Source organism: Emys orbicularis, chromosome 24 (genome assembly GCF_028017835.1).
Source record: "Emys orbicularis isolate rEmyOrb1 chromosome 24, rEmyOrb1.hap1, whole genome shotgun sequence".
In the NCBI taxonomy this organism is placed as follows: Eukaryota; Metazoa; Chordata; order Testudines; family Emydidae; genus Emys; species Emys orbicularis.
This window is the reverse complement of record NC_088706.1, coordinates 15,077,781-15,098,348: the sequence shown is the minus strand read 5'-3', so window position 1 is coordinate 15,098,348 and position 20,568 is coordinate 15,077,781. Positions and strand designations below refer to the sequence as shown.

The following is a 20,568-nucleotide window of genomic DNA, read 5'->3' as shown; positions in this document are numbered from 1 at the left end:
CCATGTGCGACTGTGCTGTCTGTGAGCTCATCTCTTGTGTTGCATGGTCTCAGGACTGTGTGTTGTCTCTTTGTTGTTTGCAAATAACGGTGTGTGTTTCGTTTGTTTGGGGGGGAGGGCGGGGGAAGGAAGGAGGAAAATACCTTGCATTCCCTTCTCCAGGAAATCTCCTCCTCCTCTTATGTAGCATTCTGGCAGCGTGTTCCATCAGAAGCACTTGTCGACCAGTTAGACTTAACATATGCTACAGCTAGACAAGGCTCTTTGTTGTTGTTTTGGGGGGGAGGATGCATTTCTCTGACTGCCCATCTTTTTAACGAGGTCATGGATTGCAGGCAGGGACCGCTCAGGAGTGTGTGAAGTACTGTGGGATGTTTAGATGAGTTCCGATTTGATTTCATTAATGTTTCACAGTTCCAAAAGCTCACTGGGGTGTGTAGATTTGTGTTGTCTTGTTGTTTTTAACAAACAAAACCAAACTCTTTATAACATACTGACCTCCAGAAGCAATAAGGGGATGCTGGGAACTAGACGAGATGAGGTGCTTGGATTCTGACGCATGTTCTTGGCTTCCCAAGAAGTGATTTTTTTTCTTTCCTTTTGTCTAATAGGATACAGGTTCTCTCTGTTGATTCTGTTTGCTCTTCACCAAATGGGACAGTTTAGTGAAGCTCCTCCTCCCACCCCTCCAGATAACCATGTATTGTGCTACTCAACAAAACTCCCCTTCCCTCTGGGCGCGCAAAGTTTGCAACCGTCAGGGGCCATGTTGGCAGCTCACCAGGAGCTGGAGTGCGTTGCTAATTGAATCGAAACATGCAGGATTTTCATAATTGCCAATAAAGTGTGTGACATCCCTGGCAATAAGAACCTTGGAGTTGTTCGCTGTTTGCACCCTGATGATATAGGCAGAAGGCCCCCAGAGCTGCTTTCTAGGGCCCCACTGACTGTGTCTTTCACATCTCCTTCCCCTTTGAGCGCATTTCCCCTCCCATCCCCTATGCAAATTTACCCAAACTGGGTTTTTTTAAATACTACCAAAGAGCTTGGTGGTGGTGCTTGTCCTACTGCGAAAAGGTTCCCCCACCACTCCATTTATGAATAAGAACCGTCCGCTCCTAATAAAACAGAAATCTGTGAAATGTAAAGTTCTGTTGCCCCTTAAACATTTTATTCTTTAACTAGAGATTCATTTTAAGAGGGCTTTGCGGTGTGTGAAATAGATTTGTGTTTTCTGCACATAGAAGGTTATTTCGTCTCAGATATGTTTTTTTTTTTCAGGTCAGCTTTCTAAGGAAATTGACCGGTTGGTACATTGAAGTTTCTCCTTTTATCAGGAATTCTGTGCCAAGGGCTTCATTATATTTCTCTTTTTTGGTGTATGCAAAATTTTGAGAAACCGTTCGGTTCTGGCATTACATAAATGCTGAGCTGTCACCTTTTATAGGGAGTATAAAATGTCTGTTTTGCTAATGTATCATTGATCAGGCCTATTTCTGCCCAAGTGATAAAGCATGAGCTTCATCATTCCAATTCATTTTGAGATATCTTTCTCTAGGACTTAAATTCAGGTATTTGAAGAAGTGATACAGTAAGTATGCATGTTACCCACCTAAGCCCCAAATGTGACTTGCGTTAAAACGACCTGGTGAAAATGTAATTCTCCATCTTCATTCTGTATTTTGCCAGTGATGAATGAATACAAATAAAGCCCCCGTTTGCTGCAGACGTACTAGAGACACTGTAAAAAAGGTGGCTTACCAACGAATGGACAAAATTTGAGAGGAAAGAAATGTTAATAGAAGCACTAAAGCAACAAAATAACAGAGCCCCTTTTATTAAAGTATTCTACCTCTGCATGTTTATCAGAAGTTAGTAAACCCCAAATGTAATCTGCCTTTTTTCTTCCACTTGCAAAGTCCATGTAACTTTGCATGGGTTTCTCCCAGAGGAACACTTCAGTGCTCTTCCCTATTTTTTTCCTATATAAATACTCTTTCTATGCCAGCAATGCAGAGCCAAAGAGCAGCCCTCTGATAACAAACCAAGGTGCATATTCCCAGTGCTCACAAACTACCCTACAGTAAACAAACCAGACAGCCTGCATGAAGGATGAGGTAGGAACCTGGTGCTAAGGAAAACTGATTTTTTTTTCATTTCGAGCTTTGATGGTGGTGATTAAATTGTTGCAGGGAAAGAGAAGAGGAATATACTTTAGAAATTATGAAAATTACGTTCTTGGGGTCCTTTTTAAATTACCCTTATGGAAAAAAATCAGTTTGAATTTATCTTTGGAAGGGTGGCTTCCTTGATAGTGGGATATAAAAAGACATTCCAAAGTGGGCATTAATTAAGCAGACTTACTGTAGCTTGACACTTACTCACTGAACTAGCCTAGTCACTGTACTCCCCTTCCAACCCCCCATGGAATCTGTGCTAGGGTGGGTTTCCTGATTCTCTAGCTGGAGACGGCTGGCAGAGCAATGCTATGCACCATCTGTGCGTTAATGGAATGTTCTTTTTATAGATCTATATCAAAATAAAATTATTTTTCATAATGTTAACTTTCAAAATTCTAGCTGTTCTTAATCTAAAAGAAAGTGGCTGAACTCTTGTGAAAATGTGTATCTTGCATACCAGTAATAAAAGTTGTTTTACTCATGTAAAATACATAGTAATGGCTCTGAGCTGTTATATACATAAACTCTGTTACCCTGAAAATAAACTGGGTTCTTTGCTGGATAGAAGCTACTTGAATGAACACACAATAATACTGCTTTGTTTCTCAGATGCACAATTCAACAACTTTGAGTCTTAAAGGGACTCAGTGAGGGCAAAAGGTTCAGCTTTCCCGTATGCATTCTCCTGTTACGAGTCTGTCATCTGGGACTGAGTTTGCTTGGAAACCATCTACCTATTTACAAGTAGCATGGACCTGTTTGGGTGCAGATTTCTCCTTCTCTCCCTTGCCCTGACCTCACTGGCTTTGTGCCTGTAATAGAACAGTCTGTTGTTTGATACCATAGTGATGGGCTCAGTATAAATATGCAGATAGATTTGTCCAGAATTCATTTTGGGGAGTGAAAGGACTTGCTTCACTTTTTGTTTTTATTGTAGAACTCCTTATTGGCCACGTTTAGCTGGTGGAACTGCACTCTGCATGAACAGCAATTGGACTGGGATCCTCTCCCCACGAAGAATGAATAAAGCCAAACAAATGTTTGATTGCACTCTGAGTCATTTGTTAGATTCAAAGCAGCAATAAACATTACAGGGATAAACCTGATTTGGCACATTTTTAAATACACTTGAACAGATGGGGAGCGGTAAAAGCAAAGCGTCATTAGTTCTAGGTATTTGTACAGCGCAGGCATGTCCCATTAGGGGCTCATGGAACTACCAGGATAATAGCCTCTGTCATTTTATGGGCTTGAAAATGTACTTAAAACTGTAAAGAAAAATTGGAACTCTTGGCAGTGTCCTGTGCTTGGCAGTGTTAGTTTCATACAGCGGTGTCATTTAATACTTTCCCAAAGCTCTGTTTGCTTCGTAATCTTACTTTAGTTTCCCCCTACAATAGAACCTCGCTAATTCTCACTTAACAGCTCCCCAGGGAGGCTAATGCTCACAAGTATATCCCAGCCATCTCACCCCAATCCTCAAAGTTTTGATAGCAGGGACTATTTTATTTTGATTTAGAGTGAATAAAAGCGCTCTTCTGCTAGTTCCAAGCACCCTGCCAATTATTTAAAATGACAAAATACAATACATTCAGCTCAGCCACAGCACATTTATTCAAACACTCCCACACCTGTCCAGTGGCCAGTACCTCAATCCATCTACCCCTCTTCAGAGGCCGAATGAAACAAACAAGCCTGCAGTGTCCTCTGAAAGTCAGCAAATCCCAGGGCCTTTCTTGAGAACGTCTTGCCAGCCACACCCCTCTCTGCTCTAGCAAGGGTGACCGTGTATCACTTGCTCCGCTGAGCAGCGTATCATGGGGAGATGCTGTCTGATGAGATGTCATATTACTAACACTCTGTTCATAATCAGACTGATCTCCTTTGTAAAGCACTTTGAGATCTACTGAGGAAAAGCACTAGTTTATGAAACATGAATGATTCAAATCTAACGACTTTTTTCAGAATAAATGATCAAAGTATACTTTGTGATGCACCCTGGTGTTTTTAACTCCTGTTTGTTAGCAGACTTCTTAAGTGACCAACTTCGATAAGTTACTGTAGGCCTCCCATCATTAGTGTGAATCAACAGGGTTTCACTGCAGGGGCCGTAAGGCAAGAGGAAAGATAGCATTGCTTAATAAATCTAAAGCTCAATTTAAAAAGAGTGGGGCCCATCCCAGTATTTCAGCTGGATCTAGGGCTTTTCCAGCAGTACCTCCTAATACTGCCTTTGCTGACGCTCGATCATTTTAAGAACAGGAGTACTTGTGGCACCTGTTCTTTTTGCGGATACAGACTAACACGGCTGCTACTCTGAAATCGATCATTTTAGACCACATTTCAGGTGTTTCAGAGTAGCAGCCGTGTTAGTCTGTATCCGCAAAAATAACAGGAGTACTTGTGGCACCTTAGAGACTAACAAATTTATTAGAGCATAAGCTTTCGTGGGCTACAACCCACTTCTTCAGGTGTTTGTAACTACCTCTCAAGGTCCCTTCCAGCCCTACATTTCTATGATTTGCTTTGGGAAGAAACTTAATCTGCAAGGTCCTCACCTGGGCATTGTTTTTTAATTAAAAACAACCTCCCCTAATTCCATTTGTTGTGGCGATTCTTGCATTGGACTATGCATTTTAAATCCTGCCTGGGCATGGTACTCAAACTGCAGACCCTAAAGCTTCCTGGTTTTCCATCCTCATCCCAAGCTACTGACTGAATTTCAATAGCACGAGTCTGTCACTTTTTAGTTGAATATTTAAACTGAAGGGAGCCACTCAGTGAAGTTTGGAACTACATTTATGAACCAGTTGTGATTTTTAACTTCATGACAGTTCAAACCCTGTACGTTCCACAAAGAGTGCTCACTCTGCCTGAGGTCTCGGCTGTGGAGTCTGGCAAGGAGCAGCTTGAAGACAGCCGGCAAACTAACTTCATCTGCAGCCTGAAATGAGATTCAGATTGTAGGACAAAGGGTAAAGATTTAGTGCCCAAGGCCTAGGCAGCACTGGGAGCCCAGAGTTGCGAACTGAAATGGAAATCAGACTAACTGCTGCAGCAAAAGTCTCTAAGGTTTATTTACTGCAGAGAGAGCAAATCAAAGCCTCTTGGCTTGGTCCCTGAGGCTTCGCAGCTGCAATTTCACACCCGGGGCCTGGCACATAGTTAGGTAGAGCAATTTCTGTGGCTTCTTAAAAATAAAAATAAACCCTTTTTCACTTGTTTATGCAAGCCAGGGGCCAAACTCTGCTTCTGGTTACACGGGTTTAAATCTGGAGTAATTCCTTTGAAATCACTGGATTTACTCCAGATTAACACTAGGGTAACCAGAGCAGAATTTAGCCCCATCGGCGAGTAGTGATATGCGTCTTTTCCCAGTCACATTGTTTTGGAATTGTACCCAGGAGTTTTTTACATATGGTATCTGATAACTTTCTAATCAGACCACTGCTCTGTGTCTCTGTAGGAACAGAGCTTGCCATTGTTTTAAGTGCATCATTTCCCCTTCATCCACTAGTGCAGCCTAGGATCTCAAAGCTGGAGACCTGTTAAACCTGCAGCCTTGGAGGGCACAGTCTTACAGATTCAACAGCCATTCATCGTGCTGAGCGGAAGTCTTGTGTTCAGAGTAAGCATATTAATGGCAGCATTAAGATACTGATGCATAAATAAATGGGTGGTTTCACTGAGGGTTGAAGGAGACAAACTTGTAATGCAGTCAGTGTACCTAAACTGTAGAATTTGTGGAAAGGATTTTTGCATTAGACATGCGTCTTGGCAGTTTCTTAGGAAGTGAATGCAGTCAAATTCCACAGTGATGGGTGCATTATATGCTTTCTGTTTGCTTAGGGAGGAACTTTCTACCCTGCCCCTTTCTGTCTAGTCACCACTCATCACTTTGAGATCTGGATCATAAAGTGACTGATTAGAGAAATCTACCTAAAGTGCTTGTTTTCCTAAGTGGAATTCGGAGTTGGAAATGGTTGACTTAAAAATCCCTACACAAGGCTGCCCCTTTCCCCCCCTCCCCAAACCTGACACATGTTTATTGCTTGTTCATTACTTGTGTAAACTAGCACAGTCAGGTTATTGCAGGTAATACAGGTGTTCTCTGCTTACCATATGGGCTTGCTGCGTTAGAGGCTTCCCCATCAAGATCTGAGACTTTTAGGTCATCTTAGACAAGGGGAAAACTGTTGTTTGTCCTCTAGGGCTGCAGCTGTTGGGATGGGGTGGGGTGGGAACCTGTCCTTATCACTGTCTGTAGCAGTAACATAGAAAATATTCCAGCCTTTACACCAGGGCATGAACGCCGTCATGCTGGAATTCAGAAAAAGCAAAGCCTTGACCCTGTAAATCCCTTTATGGGAGAGTTTCAGGCAGGAGCCTTGAAAATAACCAAAAAGCTGCATTTAGTTTCCCAGGACAGGGACTCAGTGACTACTCTGCTTTGGTTTATGGCTTGCAGTTTGGGGAATCTGTCATTCGCATAGTGCAAAACAAGTAACTACGTTCTGCTTTGGATGGGAATTCTATGAACAAGTAAATAAGGTTTGAATGAAGGAATCGTATCTAGTAAGGGGGACCTTAAGAAGCTGCTTGGAAAGTGCACCTATTTTGAGGTGCACAGGCCCAGTATTAGGAAAGCACTTAAGCATGTCAGTAATCCATTCCTATTCAGCAAAGCACTTAAGATTGTATTTCAAAGTTCCAGGTGAACTCACATGCTTTGCTGAAATAGGACTTAATCATGTGCTTAAAATTAAACACATGCTTAAGTGCTTTGCTGAATCAGGGCTTTAATTGCTAAAGGCTCTGCTTCTCTGAAACTGGGTGTGCAAGTGAAGTTCAGACTCATACAACAAAGACAGCAATCTAGTTATGGAAACCACTAAAATGGGACCACTGTTGGTCTGTAAGTAGTTACCTGGTTACACTGCTGAATAAACAACGTTCGGTAATGTTAAGACACTCAAACACCTGAACTGCTTGGGTTTTCCAGGCATTCTAGTTTATTTGGTGATCCAGTTCCAATGCAACAAATAAGACCTCTGCCTTCAGAAAGTCACTAAGTTCTCCTCCTTCCCGCTGCAGATTTCTGTGAGCCCTAAATATAAACTAACATTTTGTTTGCACTTAAAGTGTTCAGCTAGGCAAGGAAGCAGCAGTGATGAAGCCCAGGGCCCTGCACCAGCTTTCTGCTGTCTTTAGTGCTGATGAGTAGGACAGGTAAAAATATGAAGTTAAGCAGTGTGAACCAAATGGAAATATTCTTCTTCGAGTAGTGTCCCTAGAGGTGCTCCACTTCAGGTGAACATGTGCCCCTCAAGCTCTTCATCGGAGATTTGTTGTTAGCAGTGTCCGTTCAGCCTGTGTATACATCCTATACATCCTCGTGCCATGCTCTGAGCCTAAACAGGGCGGCGTGAACGAACCGCCCTCAGTTCCTTCTCAACCGCCTCGGCCTCAGACAGAGCCCCAGTGCATCTGCCTTGAGCATGCCTTGGCTATCGTTCTTGTGTAGAGCTGTAAGTTTAGTATTAACATTGACGCAGGCGTTCCATTCCTTTGTCCAGCTCCAACAATCGCCGTGACAACGGATGCATCCCTGTGGGACGGGGAGCTCACCTGGATTCTTTTACGGCTCAGGGCAGATGGTCACCTCAGGAAACCAGTCTCTGCATCACCCTGTTGGGACCCAAGGCCTGCCTTCATTTTCTACCCCTCATCAGGGGCAAAGAAATCCAAATCATTCACAAAGGAGTAGATGGTTCTATGACTAAAGAGAACATCCACAGTTCCATTAGATAAGAAATATGAGGGATCAAACCTTCACGCCTCAGGGCAGACGCTAACTGGCCGGGGCTAGGAAAAAAGTCCTGCTGTGGGCTATTTATTCCAGAATGGTCCATTGTGGGGGATTCTTACACCTTTCCTCTGAAGCATCTGGTGTGGGGCATTAAAACGGGATACTGGACTAGATAGACCATCGGTCTCCTTTGGCCTCTCTGCTGAGTCTGGACATCTGTCTACCAGGGACTAAGACCTATCAACTCGGTAGGGGGTGTTGAGGCTGCATTTCAGCAATGGGTGAAGTAAGCCCTGTCTTGACAGCCTGTGAAGTTCCTTGCGAGCCAGTATCTACTGGATTAAAAATGCTGTATCAGTGTAACAAATTATAATCTGTAGAGAGAGAGAAGGATACAAGAGACTGCAGCTCAATGTAATTTGGAACCTCCCAACAGACAACCTGAGAGACCCCCCCATCCCAACAGTGGGGATAGCAAGGAGGGATGCGGTCACCTTCAGGTTTGACTGTTACCATGTCAACTACCTCAGGTTGGATGCATCTAAAGCCCGGCCTTGTTTGCAACAAAACCTGATGCAGGCCTTTTAGCCCCTGTGCTTCCCTAACTCCAGATGAGCTTCGGAGCCACCTTCAGCATTCTGGTCTGTCCTAATCTCAAAGATGCTTCCATCACAAAAGGTGTAGAGGGATGAGGTTGGTCTATCTACCATCCCAGGGTGTCCCTGTTGCAGTTTTCCATCAGTGTTCTCATATGGCCCATCTGTGCTCAAGGTGGAAAGAGGGGCAGTCCTATAAATAACATTCCTGGCATCAGCTCATCGTTTTGTCAAATATTTAGCACAGCATTTGCTGGGGGAAGGGTGAAACCTGGCACTGGGCTGAACTGCCTCCTTGCCAGAGCCTTAATACAATCAAGATTTATATTGGCTTCCAGGCCAGGCACTGACTCAGCTGTAGTCCAGACCCCACCCACACCCCATAATGTGCAACTATGAGAGGGGAAGAGAGTCCAGAAGCAAATAAATGTGTGAATTTTTTAAAAGGAAATTTAATAAAATGTTAAAAACTATTTAAGAAGTTTTAACAAGTTTACAAATACTTGCCATGTAAATATCAGAAAGAAATATCAGTTAGCTTTTGTTTAGAGAGACATACAGGAATATAGTCATCAGATCTTTCTATCTGACAGGCTGTTAGCATATTAAAGTGAGAATCATTGCAACACCTATAATGTCATTTCTAATGATTTTATTAAGTTTAACATATTTAACAGACCAGGCATATCTATCAGATGTTAATATTCAGGAACAATTGGACAGGCAAGCAAGTGTACATTGAATATTGAATAAAAGATAATCAAATATCTACCTATCCGCAGTCTGTTTTGCTGGGTATGTAATTGATGTGTTAATTTTCCATAACCACAACCTCCCATATTTTTTGAACCATTTCTCTATGGTTGGACTATTTTTTCTTTTTCCCATTAGTGGCTACCACTAGCTGAGCAGCTACTAGCAGATGAGAGACTAATTTTTCATTTCCTCTTGTGTAACCATTTCTATTAGGAAGCCCCAGCAGGATTACCAAGGGATCATTAAACAAATTATTTTAAAATCATGGAATGTGAGCACAAGAACAAAACCTAGTTTAGGCATTGTAATTCATCCAATCACATCATAGGACTCTAGAGCCAAAGCCACATGAGAAAAACACTATTGGAAAAAAACTGTGTTCCTCTACCATGCACCACCAGAGAAGCAGAAGTCAGGGGAGGTGAAAGGTTCTGCTGCCTTTGAGATGAAATCTAAGCGAATGGCCATCCATAGACTTTCACCCCATATTTAATCACAGAAGGAGAAAGGAAGTTGAATCAAGTTTCATCTTTAGCACTTAATCTTCTGATGGCAATACCAGCAGATTGATATCTGGGTCTATGGATGTTTGATATTCCCATTTGTATTAATCAGTTCTTAGATCGGGGTAACTCTGCAAATCATTCCTGCCCTTCCCAAGCAAAAATAAATGCATGTAGTTAATGAGTCTTAATAAGTCACAAAATATCTACACGCATTTAGCATTGAAGATCCAGTATGCAGCGTGCACACTGTACAGTCAGTTCCATTTACTCAGCTGGGCTGTATTTGACGATTCAGTTTGCTGTTTATCTAATTATTTATTCCTGCTCAATAAAACATCAGTTACTAAGTTATACATGAACTGCAGGTTGGTAAATGGAACTCAAGGTAAAATATTACTTTGTTGTTAATAGTAATAATATATTGTGCTTACAGAGGCATAATTTCATCCAGCCATCTCCAAGAGTTTTAAAACGTGGATAAGTATCGTTCTCTCTCTCTCAAAAGGGAGGGGGACAGGGGCACAGACAGGTGAAGTGACTCGGCAGAGACTGCACAGTGAGTCAGTGGCAGAGCTAGGAATAGACTGTAGGTCTTCTGACTCCTAGGCCTCTGCTCTGACCACTCGACCATTACAAAATACACCATTATCGGTACTATGGCATGGACTGTTCATGTGACAAATAATGCACCAAAAAGTAGGATGCTCACTTTACCTCAGCTGCTACATAAAAGTGGAAGTATAAAGGCCAAGGTGTGGGTGTTGAGAAATACTAGCATGATGAGGATTTATTACTGCTGAATGCCTGCATCTCACCTATCCCAGCACTTGACACCAAGACATCATTAACACAGCTGCAAGGGGTGACTTAGCAGCCTAAGCTTCTGCTTGAAACAGCTACACTCCCCGGAATCACAGGCTCTAATCTGAGCATAGTCACCTCTACCCTTCATCCTCTCAAAATCAGAGGCAGTAAGGTCCATGCATTTTACTGAGGGTGGAACTTCTAAGGTCCCTGCCACTCAGCATGGACAGTAAAGATGCTGGGGCACTTTTCATTAGAGTAGGGGCTGCTACAGAGCAGGAAGGATGTGTGTGTGGGGGGGATATTTTGATATATATAGGAGAGGGCAGGTGCATTTATAGGTGGGTGGAGGGGTATACACTGATAGTTGTGGGGGGCTGGGTTACCACAGTGTAAATATTGCTTCTACATCTCTCCTAACTTCTTGTACCCTCTCTTGCAGAAGGGGGTAGCTGCTGGTGAGCCATGACTAGAGTTTACTGTGAAAAACGATCTGCTTTCATTGTTACTTTGTCCTCCCTCTTTCCCCCACCTCTTGCATGTGGTTGGTCAAAGTTGGAAGCTCTTTGGGAGCAGGGACTATATATAGTGTTATGCTGGGAGGTACTGGTGACTGCCTGGGGCCCAAACTTCTTTGAGAGTGGGTGTGAGTAGTGGTCAGAATAAGTTATCACAAGCCCACCAGCCTAGGACAAAAGGGGTTATGAACCTGCCCATGAGGTTTAGCCTGGGTGGGTAAAGGGGTTTTTCTTAGTACTGGCAGAAGAACACACAGAATGGGAGAGACTCAGAGGCAAAGAGCAACACAGTCCAGCAGCAGCCCATGAACATGGTGTTTCACTCTGAGAAAAGCCGAGAGAGAAGTTCTTTTGGGTCTGGTGTTGGTTAAAGAAGCTTGCAGCTGTAGCTAAGAAACTGTTGTTCTGTCTCTGCTTCCTCCTGCATTTGGAAAAGCAGGACTTTGTACCTTCCTTGTAAAGACGCAAGACTGCATCAAAGCAAATACCAGACTCCATCAATTTCTAGCCCACAACTGGACCATCCCCAGGGCCCCAAACTCTGACTAGCTGCTCAGACCATTGTAGGGGGCAGGGGGCAATGATCTATATAAATTACTACATGTCTGAATAGGGTGTAGCACAACAGTGCCCTGAGCTGTGAATAGGGCCTTTAGGTGATATCATAAAACAAATAATAAAAATGCTAGTAACAGAGGGTATTATGACAGTTAAAGTCCTGACTAGATACAGTCTGTTGGTACAGCTCCTGCCATAAAGTGGACCCATCCTGAGTAAGGTGCTCAGGCTCTCCCACAATACAAGTGATTTGTATTACAATACTGCCTACAGGCCGCAGCTGAGATCAGGGCACCAAATTTGTGCTAACCACTGTAAGGTCACACAGGAAATTCCTGACAGAGGTAGGAGTTGAGCCCAGCTCTCCTGAGTCCCAGCTCGGTGCCTTGTCTTTTCTATAACAAAATCCTGTACAGTATCTAATTAACTCAGACCTGACACCACCAAGCAGTCAGAAACTAGAAGTCAGGCCCCGAAAATTAATGAGCTTGGCTTAAATACAAGATTAAAAAACATGCTGGGGTACTTATTTATCCCCCTGGTTTCTGATCCTTCAGGGTGCCCTTGGGTCACTTTTCCAAGCTTTCCCCATATATATGTGTGTGTGGGGGGGGGATTTGGAGGCATCCAGAGCTAGAAGGGTGATGGGGGTAGGGGGCAGCGAGGGCTAGGGTGGAGGCAGGGGGGGATAGGAGGGTGATGGGGGTGGGGGCAGTCAGGGCTGGGGTGGAGAAGGGGGACAGGAGGGGGAAGTGGGGGGGGTTAGGGGCAGGCAGGGCTGGGGTGGAGGTGGGGGACAGGAGGGGGAAGTGGGGGGCAGGTAGGGCTGAGATGGAGGCGGGGGGGACAGGAGGGAGAAGTGGGGGGTTGGGGGCAGGCTGGGGTGGAGGCGGGGGGGACAGGAGGGAGAAGTGGGGGGTTGGGGGCAGGCTGGGGTGGAGGCGGGGGGGACAGGAGGGGGAAGTGGGGGGGTTGGGGCAGGCAGGGCTGGGGTGGAGGCGGGGGGGACAGGAGGGAGAAATGGGGGGTTGGGGGCAGGCTGGGGGGGACAGGAGGGAGAAATGGGGGGGGTTGGGGGCAGCTAGACTAGGTGGCCCCGCCCCATCCATCTGTTCTTGCTGGATGGGAATGGGAAGGTGGAGCCTAGATTTACGGCGCATGCGCGCTGTACGGTGCCCAACCTACTCCTCTTCCTTCCCCTCCCAACTCATCTTTAAAGGGCCAGTACCTGGGGGGAAGGCAGGAAAGTCCGCTGCTGCGCGTGTGCAATGGCGTCTGCTGCATTTCGCCCCGCGTACGCATGCGCACTTGGTTCACTTCGCCCCGTCTCAGGCGCGGGCGCTGCTGGTCTCCACCCCCCGCCCTGCCCCTCCGCCCGCGCATGCGCCTTGGCCCCTCCGGCCCGGGGAGGGGGATGCGGACGGGGGAAGATGGCGGCCTCGAACAACCCGCGGAAATTCAGCGAGAAGATCGCGCTGCACAACCAGAAGCAGGCGGAGGAGACGGCGGCTTTCGAGGAGGTGATGAAGGACCTGAGCCTGACCCGGGCCCACAGGGTGAGTGAGCGCGGGGCCCCGACGAGGGGCTGAGGGGGGGCGGCGGACCCTTCTGAGGGGCAGTAGCCGGGGGGCGACGGCAGCTGACCCCCGTGGAGCGGGCGGCTGCGGAGGAGGGGGCAGCTCGCATCCCTCTCGTGGGGGAGGGGCTGAGGAGGTGGCAGTTTACATCCCTCGGGGGTGCTGAGGGAGGAGGGGGCGGTTGACCCCCTCTGTGTGTGGGTAGGGGCTGAGGGAGGAGGGGGCGGTTGACACCCCCCCCTCTGTGTGTGGGTAGGGGTTGAGGGAGGAGGGGGCGGTTGACACCCCCCCCCCTCTGTGTGTGGGTAGGGGTTGAGGGAGGAGGGGGCGGTTGACACCCCCCCCTCTGTGTGTGGGTAGGGGTTGAGGGAGGAGGGGGCGGTTGACACCCCCCCCCTCTGTGTGTGGGTAGGGGTTGAGGGAGGAGGGGGCGGTTGACACCCCCCCCTCTGTGTGTGGGTAGGGGTTGAGGGAGGAGGGGGCGGTTGACACCCCCCCCCTCTGTGTGTGGGTAGGGGTTGAGGGAGGAGGAGTGCTGTGTGCAGCCCAAGTGCTGGTTAAACTTCCCCCTCTGGAGAGCAGGGCTCCTCAGGCGAGCTCCCCACTATATACACATGGTAGGTAGTGCCATGTATTCTGGTAGCTCACAGAAGAGTGGAGACTGGTTGGATTTGTGGCATGGGGTTCTGCAGTCCCTTTTGCCCTGTCCAGCTTTTGGTGGTTGCCATAATGCCCATCTGCTGAACAGAAGTAGGTTATTACTGCTGGATAGAATCCGTACCTAGGAATGCTAATGAGCATCATTGTGTGAGTGAGAGCCCAGACTGAGGTGAGAGGAGTATCATCTGGGTGTGAGGTCCATCAGGAATGTGGGGAAGATTTCATGTAGTATTTTAGGTTCAGGGGCCTTTTGTGCTTGGTCCTGTGCGAACATACAGAAAGGCATTGTGTCTCTCTCAAAGAGTTTATAATCTGATCCTTGTCCTCCTTCTATGTAAATATGCATTTGCTTTCTTGCTACCTTCTGTAGAGTGCTGAAAGCTTCCTTTTGCTTTACAAAATATGAGAGATGAGTCCCTGCCTTGAGTAACTTGCAACTGAATTTAGGCTTTACGTAGGATGAGTTTCAGGCACAAGAAGGTGTAGAGGAGGCACCTGTATTACCATACTGATAATAAGTAAAACTGTGTGAATGCATGGAGTTACCATCATTAATATTTTTCCCATTATGTTTTAATTGTCATCAGTGCAAACTAGTGCACCTTCAACTCCGTCTTGTCTTGTGCTGTCTTTGGGAAACACATAATTAGAAATTACAGTGTAGTGAATACAGTTTTAGTGCTTGCCAGGAATGTCAGGGTGCTATTTTGACTGCTTATGGATTTTTCTGGTTTAGATCTAGTGATGGTTGAGAGAGAGAGAGAGAACTCTCCATTAGTGTCTTCAGCTTATGTGTGTGTGTGTGTCAACATTTTTGATACTGCTTTAAGTTTAAAAAAAAAAAAAAAAAAAAAAAAGGCAAGCCTGTTTGTAGCCCTATCATACCAGGAAAGGGCACATATTGTTGAATTTGCTGTATTGCTTTATATTCCTTGTTATCAGAATAGTGTAAATACTTGTTTATTGGTTTAATTCAAACAGCTTGGTCTCTTTCACCAATAGAAGCTGGTCCAGTAAAAGATATTACCTCACCCACCTTGTCTCTCTAATAAAACAAAGGCACATTTCTTTTAACAGCTAACTCTTACTATGGTATATACTTACTTACTCTGTTCACGCTAAACTATTTGTTGACATTTAATGGAGGATGCTATGTGTAGTTTCTCCTTGTGTTAGTTGAGGATATACTGAAAGCAGTTTTAGTGATGTTTACAGTTATCTGAATCTTCTCTTATCCCTTGTGTTGCTGTTGTCCTGGTAGAGCTTGTCAAGTTGGGTTTTGTAAAGAATCTATTTAAATATACACAAGCTTTGTAATTTTCAACCCTCCAGATACTTCTCAGGATTTGAATATTCTTGAGAGAGAATTCCTGAAACATATATTTAAAATGTGCCCATTGAAAAGTGATATTCAGTACTGAGCATTCACAGTTTGAAATATTTATATATGGTAAGGATGTATACAAATCAAAATCCTAGATCCAATCATACCCAAATATTGGTGTTCAAAATTCTAGTCTGAATTTTGCAGATGGAACTCATCTTTAGTTTAAGGAAGACCAGCATTGAGAAAGTGACCCAAGCTGAATAACTTGTTTCAGGAATCTGGGTTCTGAAGTGATGGAAATTTTGACCAAATAGCTGAGCACAATGTCTCCTTTGTGAATTTTTTTTATTGCATGATTTCATCTGTGTTTAAAATGCAACATAAAAAGGGTTAAGCACAATCTTGCTGTTTGCTCTCAATTTCACTTGGCAACCACACACTTTGCTGTCAGTTTGAAAATGCATTATTCTGATTCAGTTTGTGGAACCAACCCAAAAATTCTCGTTTTTTTTCATTATTAGTAATTTTCTTTTTGCAGTGTTTACCCATCTTGTCTATTTAGTGTTAGTTATTGGTCATAGCAGAGGCAAAGACTTGCTATGCAAAGACTTGTGCATACGCACACTAATGCTTTTCTGAGTTGGTATTCTTCCACCTATTTATACAATATAGGCTGTCTTGTGTGGTTTTGTTGTTGTTGTTGTTGAAGTCATGGTATTTTCTTGTTCTTACCCCAGAGTATTTTAAATATGAAACAGCAAAGTCTTGATTTTTTTTTCACACCAGAAATGCATCTCCCCCCCCCCCCCCCAAATTTAAATTATTTTAGTTTTAAAGGTAGCTTAGCCTCATCGTGACAGAGTGGGGAGGAAGGCCCATCTTGCAGCAGAGAGAACTTGGGAGCATGTTTTTTTTTTTTTTTTTTTTTTTTTTAAATTATCTAGGCAGTGTGTGTGGGGAGAGGGAGGTGAATGGCTAATATAGGGAACACACTAAAGTGGGGATGTGTCTCAAATGGAATTGCCCCTTGTGTATGGGACCTTTGTGCCTGTAATTGGAGAGATCTGTGAGATCCCATCTTACCAAAGTGAGTGAAAAGAACTTTTCTTTATTGTGGACTTTAATATCATAAACAGAGAGTAGGAGCTATTTTTAAGGTTGGAAATGTAATTTTTTGGGACAGGGCATGAACTTCCAACAGCTTTCCCCCTACCAATTACTACTTTCTTTTGATGAATGGGCTATCCACATCAGTCTCCCCACAAAATATCTGCTCCAGCACAGCGTGATGAGGCTTGCCACTGCGTGTGTCCTCTTAAATGATCGAGTAGCAGCCTTAATATTCCTTTATAAATATGAATCAATTTTTCAAGGTTATATGGACCAAAATGTTAGCACACAAAAAAATTCAAGAAATGTTGGTATTCATATTTGGACCTTCAAATGTCAGGAAATTCAGGGTCTAAAAAAGCAGTTTAGGCTCAGAATGTCATCTGCCTATTAAAGGTGGTTCTAATCCAGTTGGAGATGTCCCCTGGATTCTAGCTGTTTGTTTTATATTTTTTGTAAGTCACTAGGATTTGAGGGATCTCAGCCAAAACAGTATTTGAGCTCCCTCTTCTGGACTCAGCTGTGTTAACTAAGTGAGCACTGCTCTGAGAGCTATGCTGACATAGATGATGCTGGTTCATAAACAAGGAAGTAAACAAAAAACTAGCTTCATGTCAACAGTTGGAAACATTTTGCATTATTCCAGTACTCTTGTGTAAAGGTTTGTGTTGTGGATAAAACCCCAATGGTAATGGAAGTGCATGGAGATGTTTCATTCAACCTTAATACTAATAACAATACTCTTCATCTGAGGACCCCTAATAATAATAATAAGCCTATGATCCACAATGGCACACATTTATTTTATTATGTTCTATAACACACAATCCAGTGTCATATCAATCCATATGATGGTACTGTTACAGTGTTTGTCTGCATATGTTTAAGACGTGAGAAAATGGTGTATGCCTACATTACCTGTTTTTTTCAGTGTTAGTTACTGAAAATTACTTTTGTGAAATACCTGCTCAAATTTCACCTTAACTAAGCCTGAATGCTTGAATTTTTATGACAATGAAGTTTTTAAATTGATCTTTCAATCTTAAACACAGAAAGTGACAACAATAAACTTAATGTAGTAGGTGTAGCCACATGACTGAAGTAAAATTAAATAAAATGAATGAATGATTAAACAGGGTAAGATATCAATACATTTGTGTGTGTATATATGCAATAAAATTGTTGTATGTAAAGTAAGAGAGAATTTCATTACTTGTATTTTGAATTAAAGCCTGTGTAAAAGAGCAATATGTCTTATATGTTCATAGAACACACAATTTGCAATCAATCAAATGTAGACATTATGCAAAACAGTATTTAAAAGATTAGTTAAACCAAGAATGCTCATCCATACATTTTTTAAAAGGCAGGCTAAAAATTAATGATGGTGATACAGTATTCAGTTTTATTAAGATAGTGTTTTTGTTAAAAGAATTCAATGAAAATGCTAACTAGGTGGATAGCCATTATACATATATGTAAAGCTAAAATATATTGAAGAAATATATCATGGAAAATTAGGGCTTAATCCTGTGAATGCTGCGGCTAGTGCGTTACACTGGGGGTAGTCCCATTTATGTCAATAGTACTGTACTTCAGTAAGCACTGTACTTCACTTATAAGGGTTTGAGAGATCTGACCTCTACATTATTTAATCAGTGTCTAAAATGCTTTTTTATTTTATTTCAGATTTTAGCTGCTAATTTCTTAAGCAGAACAACAATTTTTATTTGATATTGTACTTTGGTAATATTTTAAATATTACCTATAAATCAACACACAAATGATGTAGCAGAGTCTGAATACAAAAGTCATGTAACTGATTTAAAAAAAAAAAAAGTCAACCATTAGAAAATCATGGCACTGTATTTTAGATTTTTTTTTTTTTTTTTTTTAATTCACTGTTGATGGATTTAAAAATGTTTTGTGCTGGTGCAGCTCATGATTTTTCTTTTCTTTCTTTTTTTTTTTAACAGACGACTGCTATTGTAAACATATATCTATCAATACATAGTTATAAAGGAAGTTAGCTGGATTTTAGACTGAGGTTTCCCCTCAAATGTACATATTAATTTTGACTTTTAGTTCCCTAGGTTTTTTGGGGGAGGTGGGTGGGACGGTAAAGGTCCTCCCATTTAATTTAATAAATGGAGATATCCTATCTCCTAGACCTGGAAGGGACCTTGAAAGGTCATTGAGTCCAGCCCCCTGCCTTCACTAGCAGGACCAAGTACTGATTTTGCCCCAGATCCCTAAGTGGCCCCCTCAAGGATTGAGCTCACAACCTTGGGTTTAGCAGGCCAATGCTCAAACCACTGAGCTATCCCTCCCTCCATTTAAGTCCTTCATAATTCTAAAGAAAGACTCAGGTCCCTGGATACCACATCTCTAAGACACAGACTAGGTCACTTAGGGCTGGTTCATAATCTTCCAGTATGGTAACTGAATTTCTGTGGCAGGACATAGACTAAAGCCATAATCCTCCAATTGGCTGTTTGTGGGTAGACACCTGTGCCTGCAGGTAGCATCCTTGAAGTGATTGGGGATTTGTGTTCAGGTGTCTGCCGGTGTGTAACAGGTTGCAGAATCAGGGCCTAAATGTCCAAGGGGCCATACTGTGTGCCCATTGGCTTTGTGCATTTTGTACTTATACTCACAAGCTTAGGGAGAATTAAATGTGCAGAAATAATTGTACCAAATGTTAATCATTCTTTGTAAGTTTTAGTGTAAATTGCATTGTGTGACCATGAAAGTTAATTACCCACAAGGGAATAAAGAGTTTCTGTTCTTGTGCATCACTCTGTGTTCCTTAACTAGTCTGCGTTGTCCAAGGGAAATAGACCTGGTTGGCTGTTGATATGCCATAGTATAAAACATACATACTTTATTTACCGGTGTAGTATTTCTTACTATAAACTTGCTTACATTTTGTTTGAAAAAAGAAAGGGGAAAATTGCTTTGTTTTTAATTTGTCATTTACATGCATTCTTATTACTGAATTTTCTTAGAGGAAGTCTTTTCCTATAAAGTTGCAGTGTTCTTGTATTTAGGGTCATAATGTTTTGTTAGATTCTATACATACACAAGAAATTACATTTGTAAAAATCTGATATGTTTTAACAGCATCTTGTAACTGATAGTAGGAGAACACCATATTCAGTTAAACAAATTCTGTCTTTAAAGTTGTTTCTTTAGCCCAAGTGCTGGAGAATCCCTATGGTGGTTTGCCTTCATAGCAGTTATTCAGTTTACAAGTTTCAGAGTGGCAGCCATGTTAGTCTGTATCAGCAAAAAGAATGAGGAGTACTTGTGGCACCTTAGAGACAAATAAATTTGTTAGTCTCTAAGGTGCCACAAGTACTCCTCGTTCTTTTTTCAGTTTACAAGCAAATCCATTCTGAAAGATATGTATGCTCAGCTCTTCCAGTTGTTTGATGTTGAACTTAGGTTTTCCTTCCCAGTAAAATGCATTCTTGACATCCCAGACACACATGCCAGAAGTCGCAGTATTGGGATATAGACCAATAGTTGAGAACCATTAGTTTTGAGAGCAGGTTTTTCCTTAGTTAAGATCCCAAAAAGTTGTTTTGGGTTGTTAATTTCTCACTGTCCTGTTTATAACCCAAAGTCTGTAATTTTGATTTAGTACTGGTTATAATTACAAAACTTGGCCTATTGACCTGAGTGGAGAACTGCTCATGTGAATAAGAACCTCCTGCATGAATAAGGGGTTGTAGGACTGGACCACAAAACCACGTCTATGCTATGATATGGAACAATTGCTGAAAATGTTTTAGCAACACATTTCCCTTAAAAATGTTTGAATGTAGATCAGGCTTTCAGTACTATTACAGAAAGTGTGATTGCGATTTGGTGGAAGAAAGCAAGGGAAAACAGTTTTGTACGGTCAACTCTTTTCAGCCCTGGTTTGGGGGAACCATTGCAGAAAAAGAGGCTCAGTACTCGGATTAAATAAAGACTGGGAATGGCTGAGCCATTACAAACATTGAATCTATCTCCCCTTGTAAGTATTTTCACACTTGCTTCTTATCAAACTGTCTGTACTGAGCCATCTTGATTATCACTTCAAAAGTTTTTTTTCTCTTACTTAATTGGCCTCTCAGAGTTGGTAAGACAACTCCCACCTGTTCATGCTCTCTGTATGTG

General features: G+C 42.9%; 1 protein-coding gene across 2 annotated transcripts in view; it reads left to right on the top strand.

The window, feature by feature from the left end:
* The first annotated feature begins 13,137 nt into the window (after window positions 1-13,137).
* The window catches only part of CRTC1 (CREB regulated transcription coactivator 1), a 59,169-nt gene continuing 51,738 nt past the window's right edge, over window positions 13,138-20,568 (top strand). For both annotated transcript variants that reach the window (XM_065422019.1, XM_065422018.1), the window contains exon 1: window positions 13,138-13,283. In XM_065422019.1, the coding sequence (XP_065278091.1) occupies window positions 13,158-13,283 (126 nt within the window). In that variant the 5' untranslated portion in view covers window positions 13,138-13,157. The remainder of the gene's footprint in view (window positions 13,284-20,568) is intronic.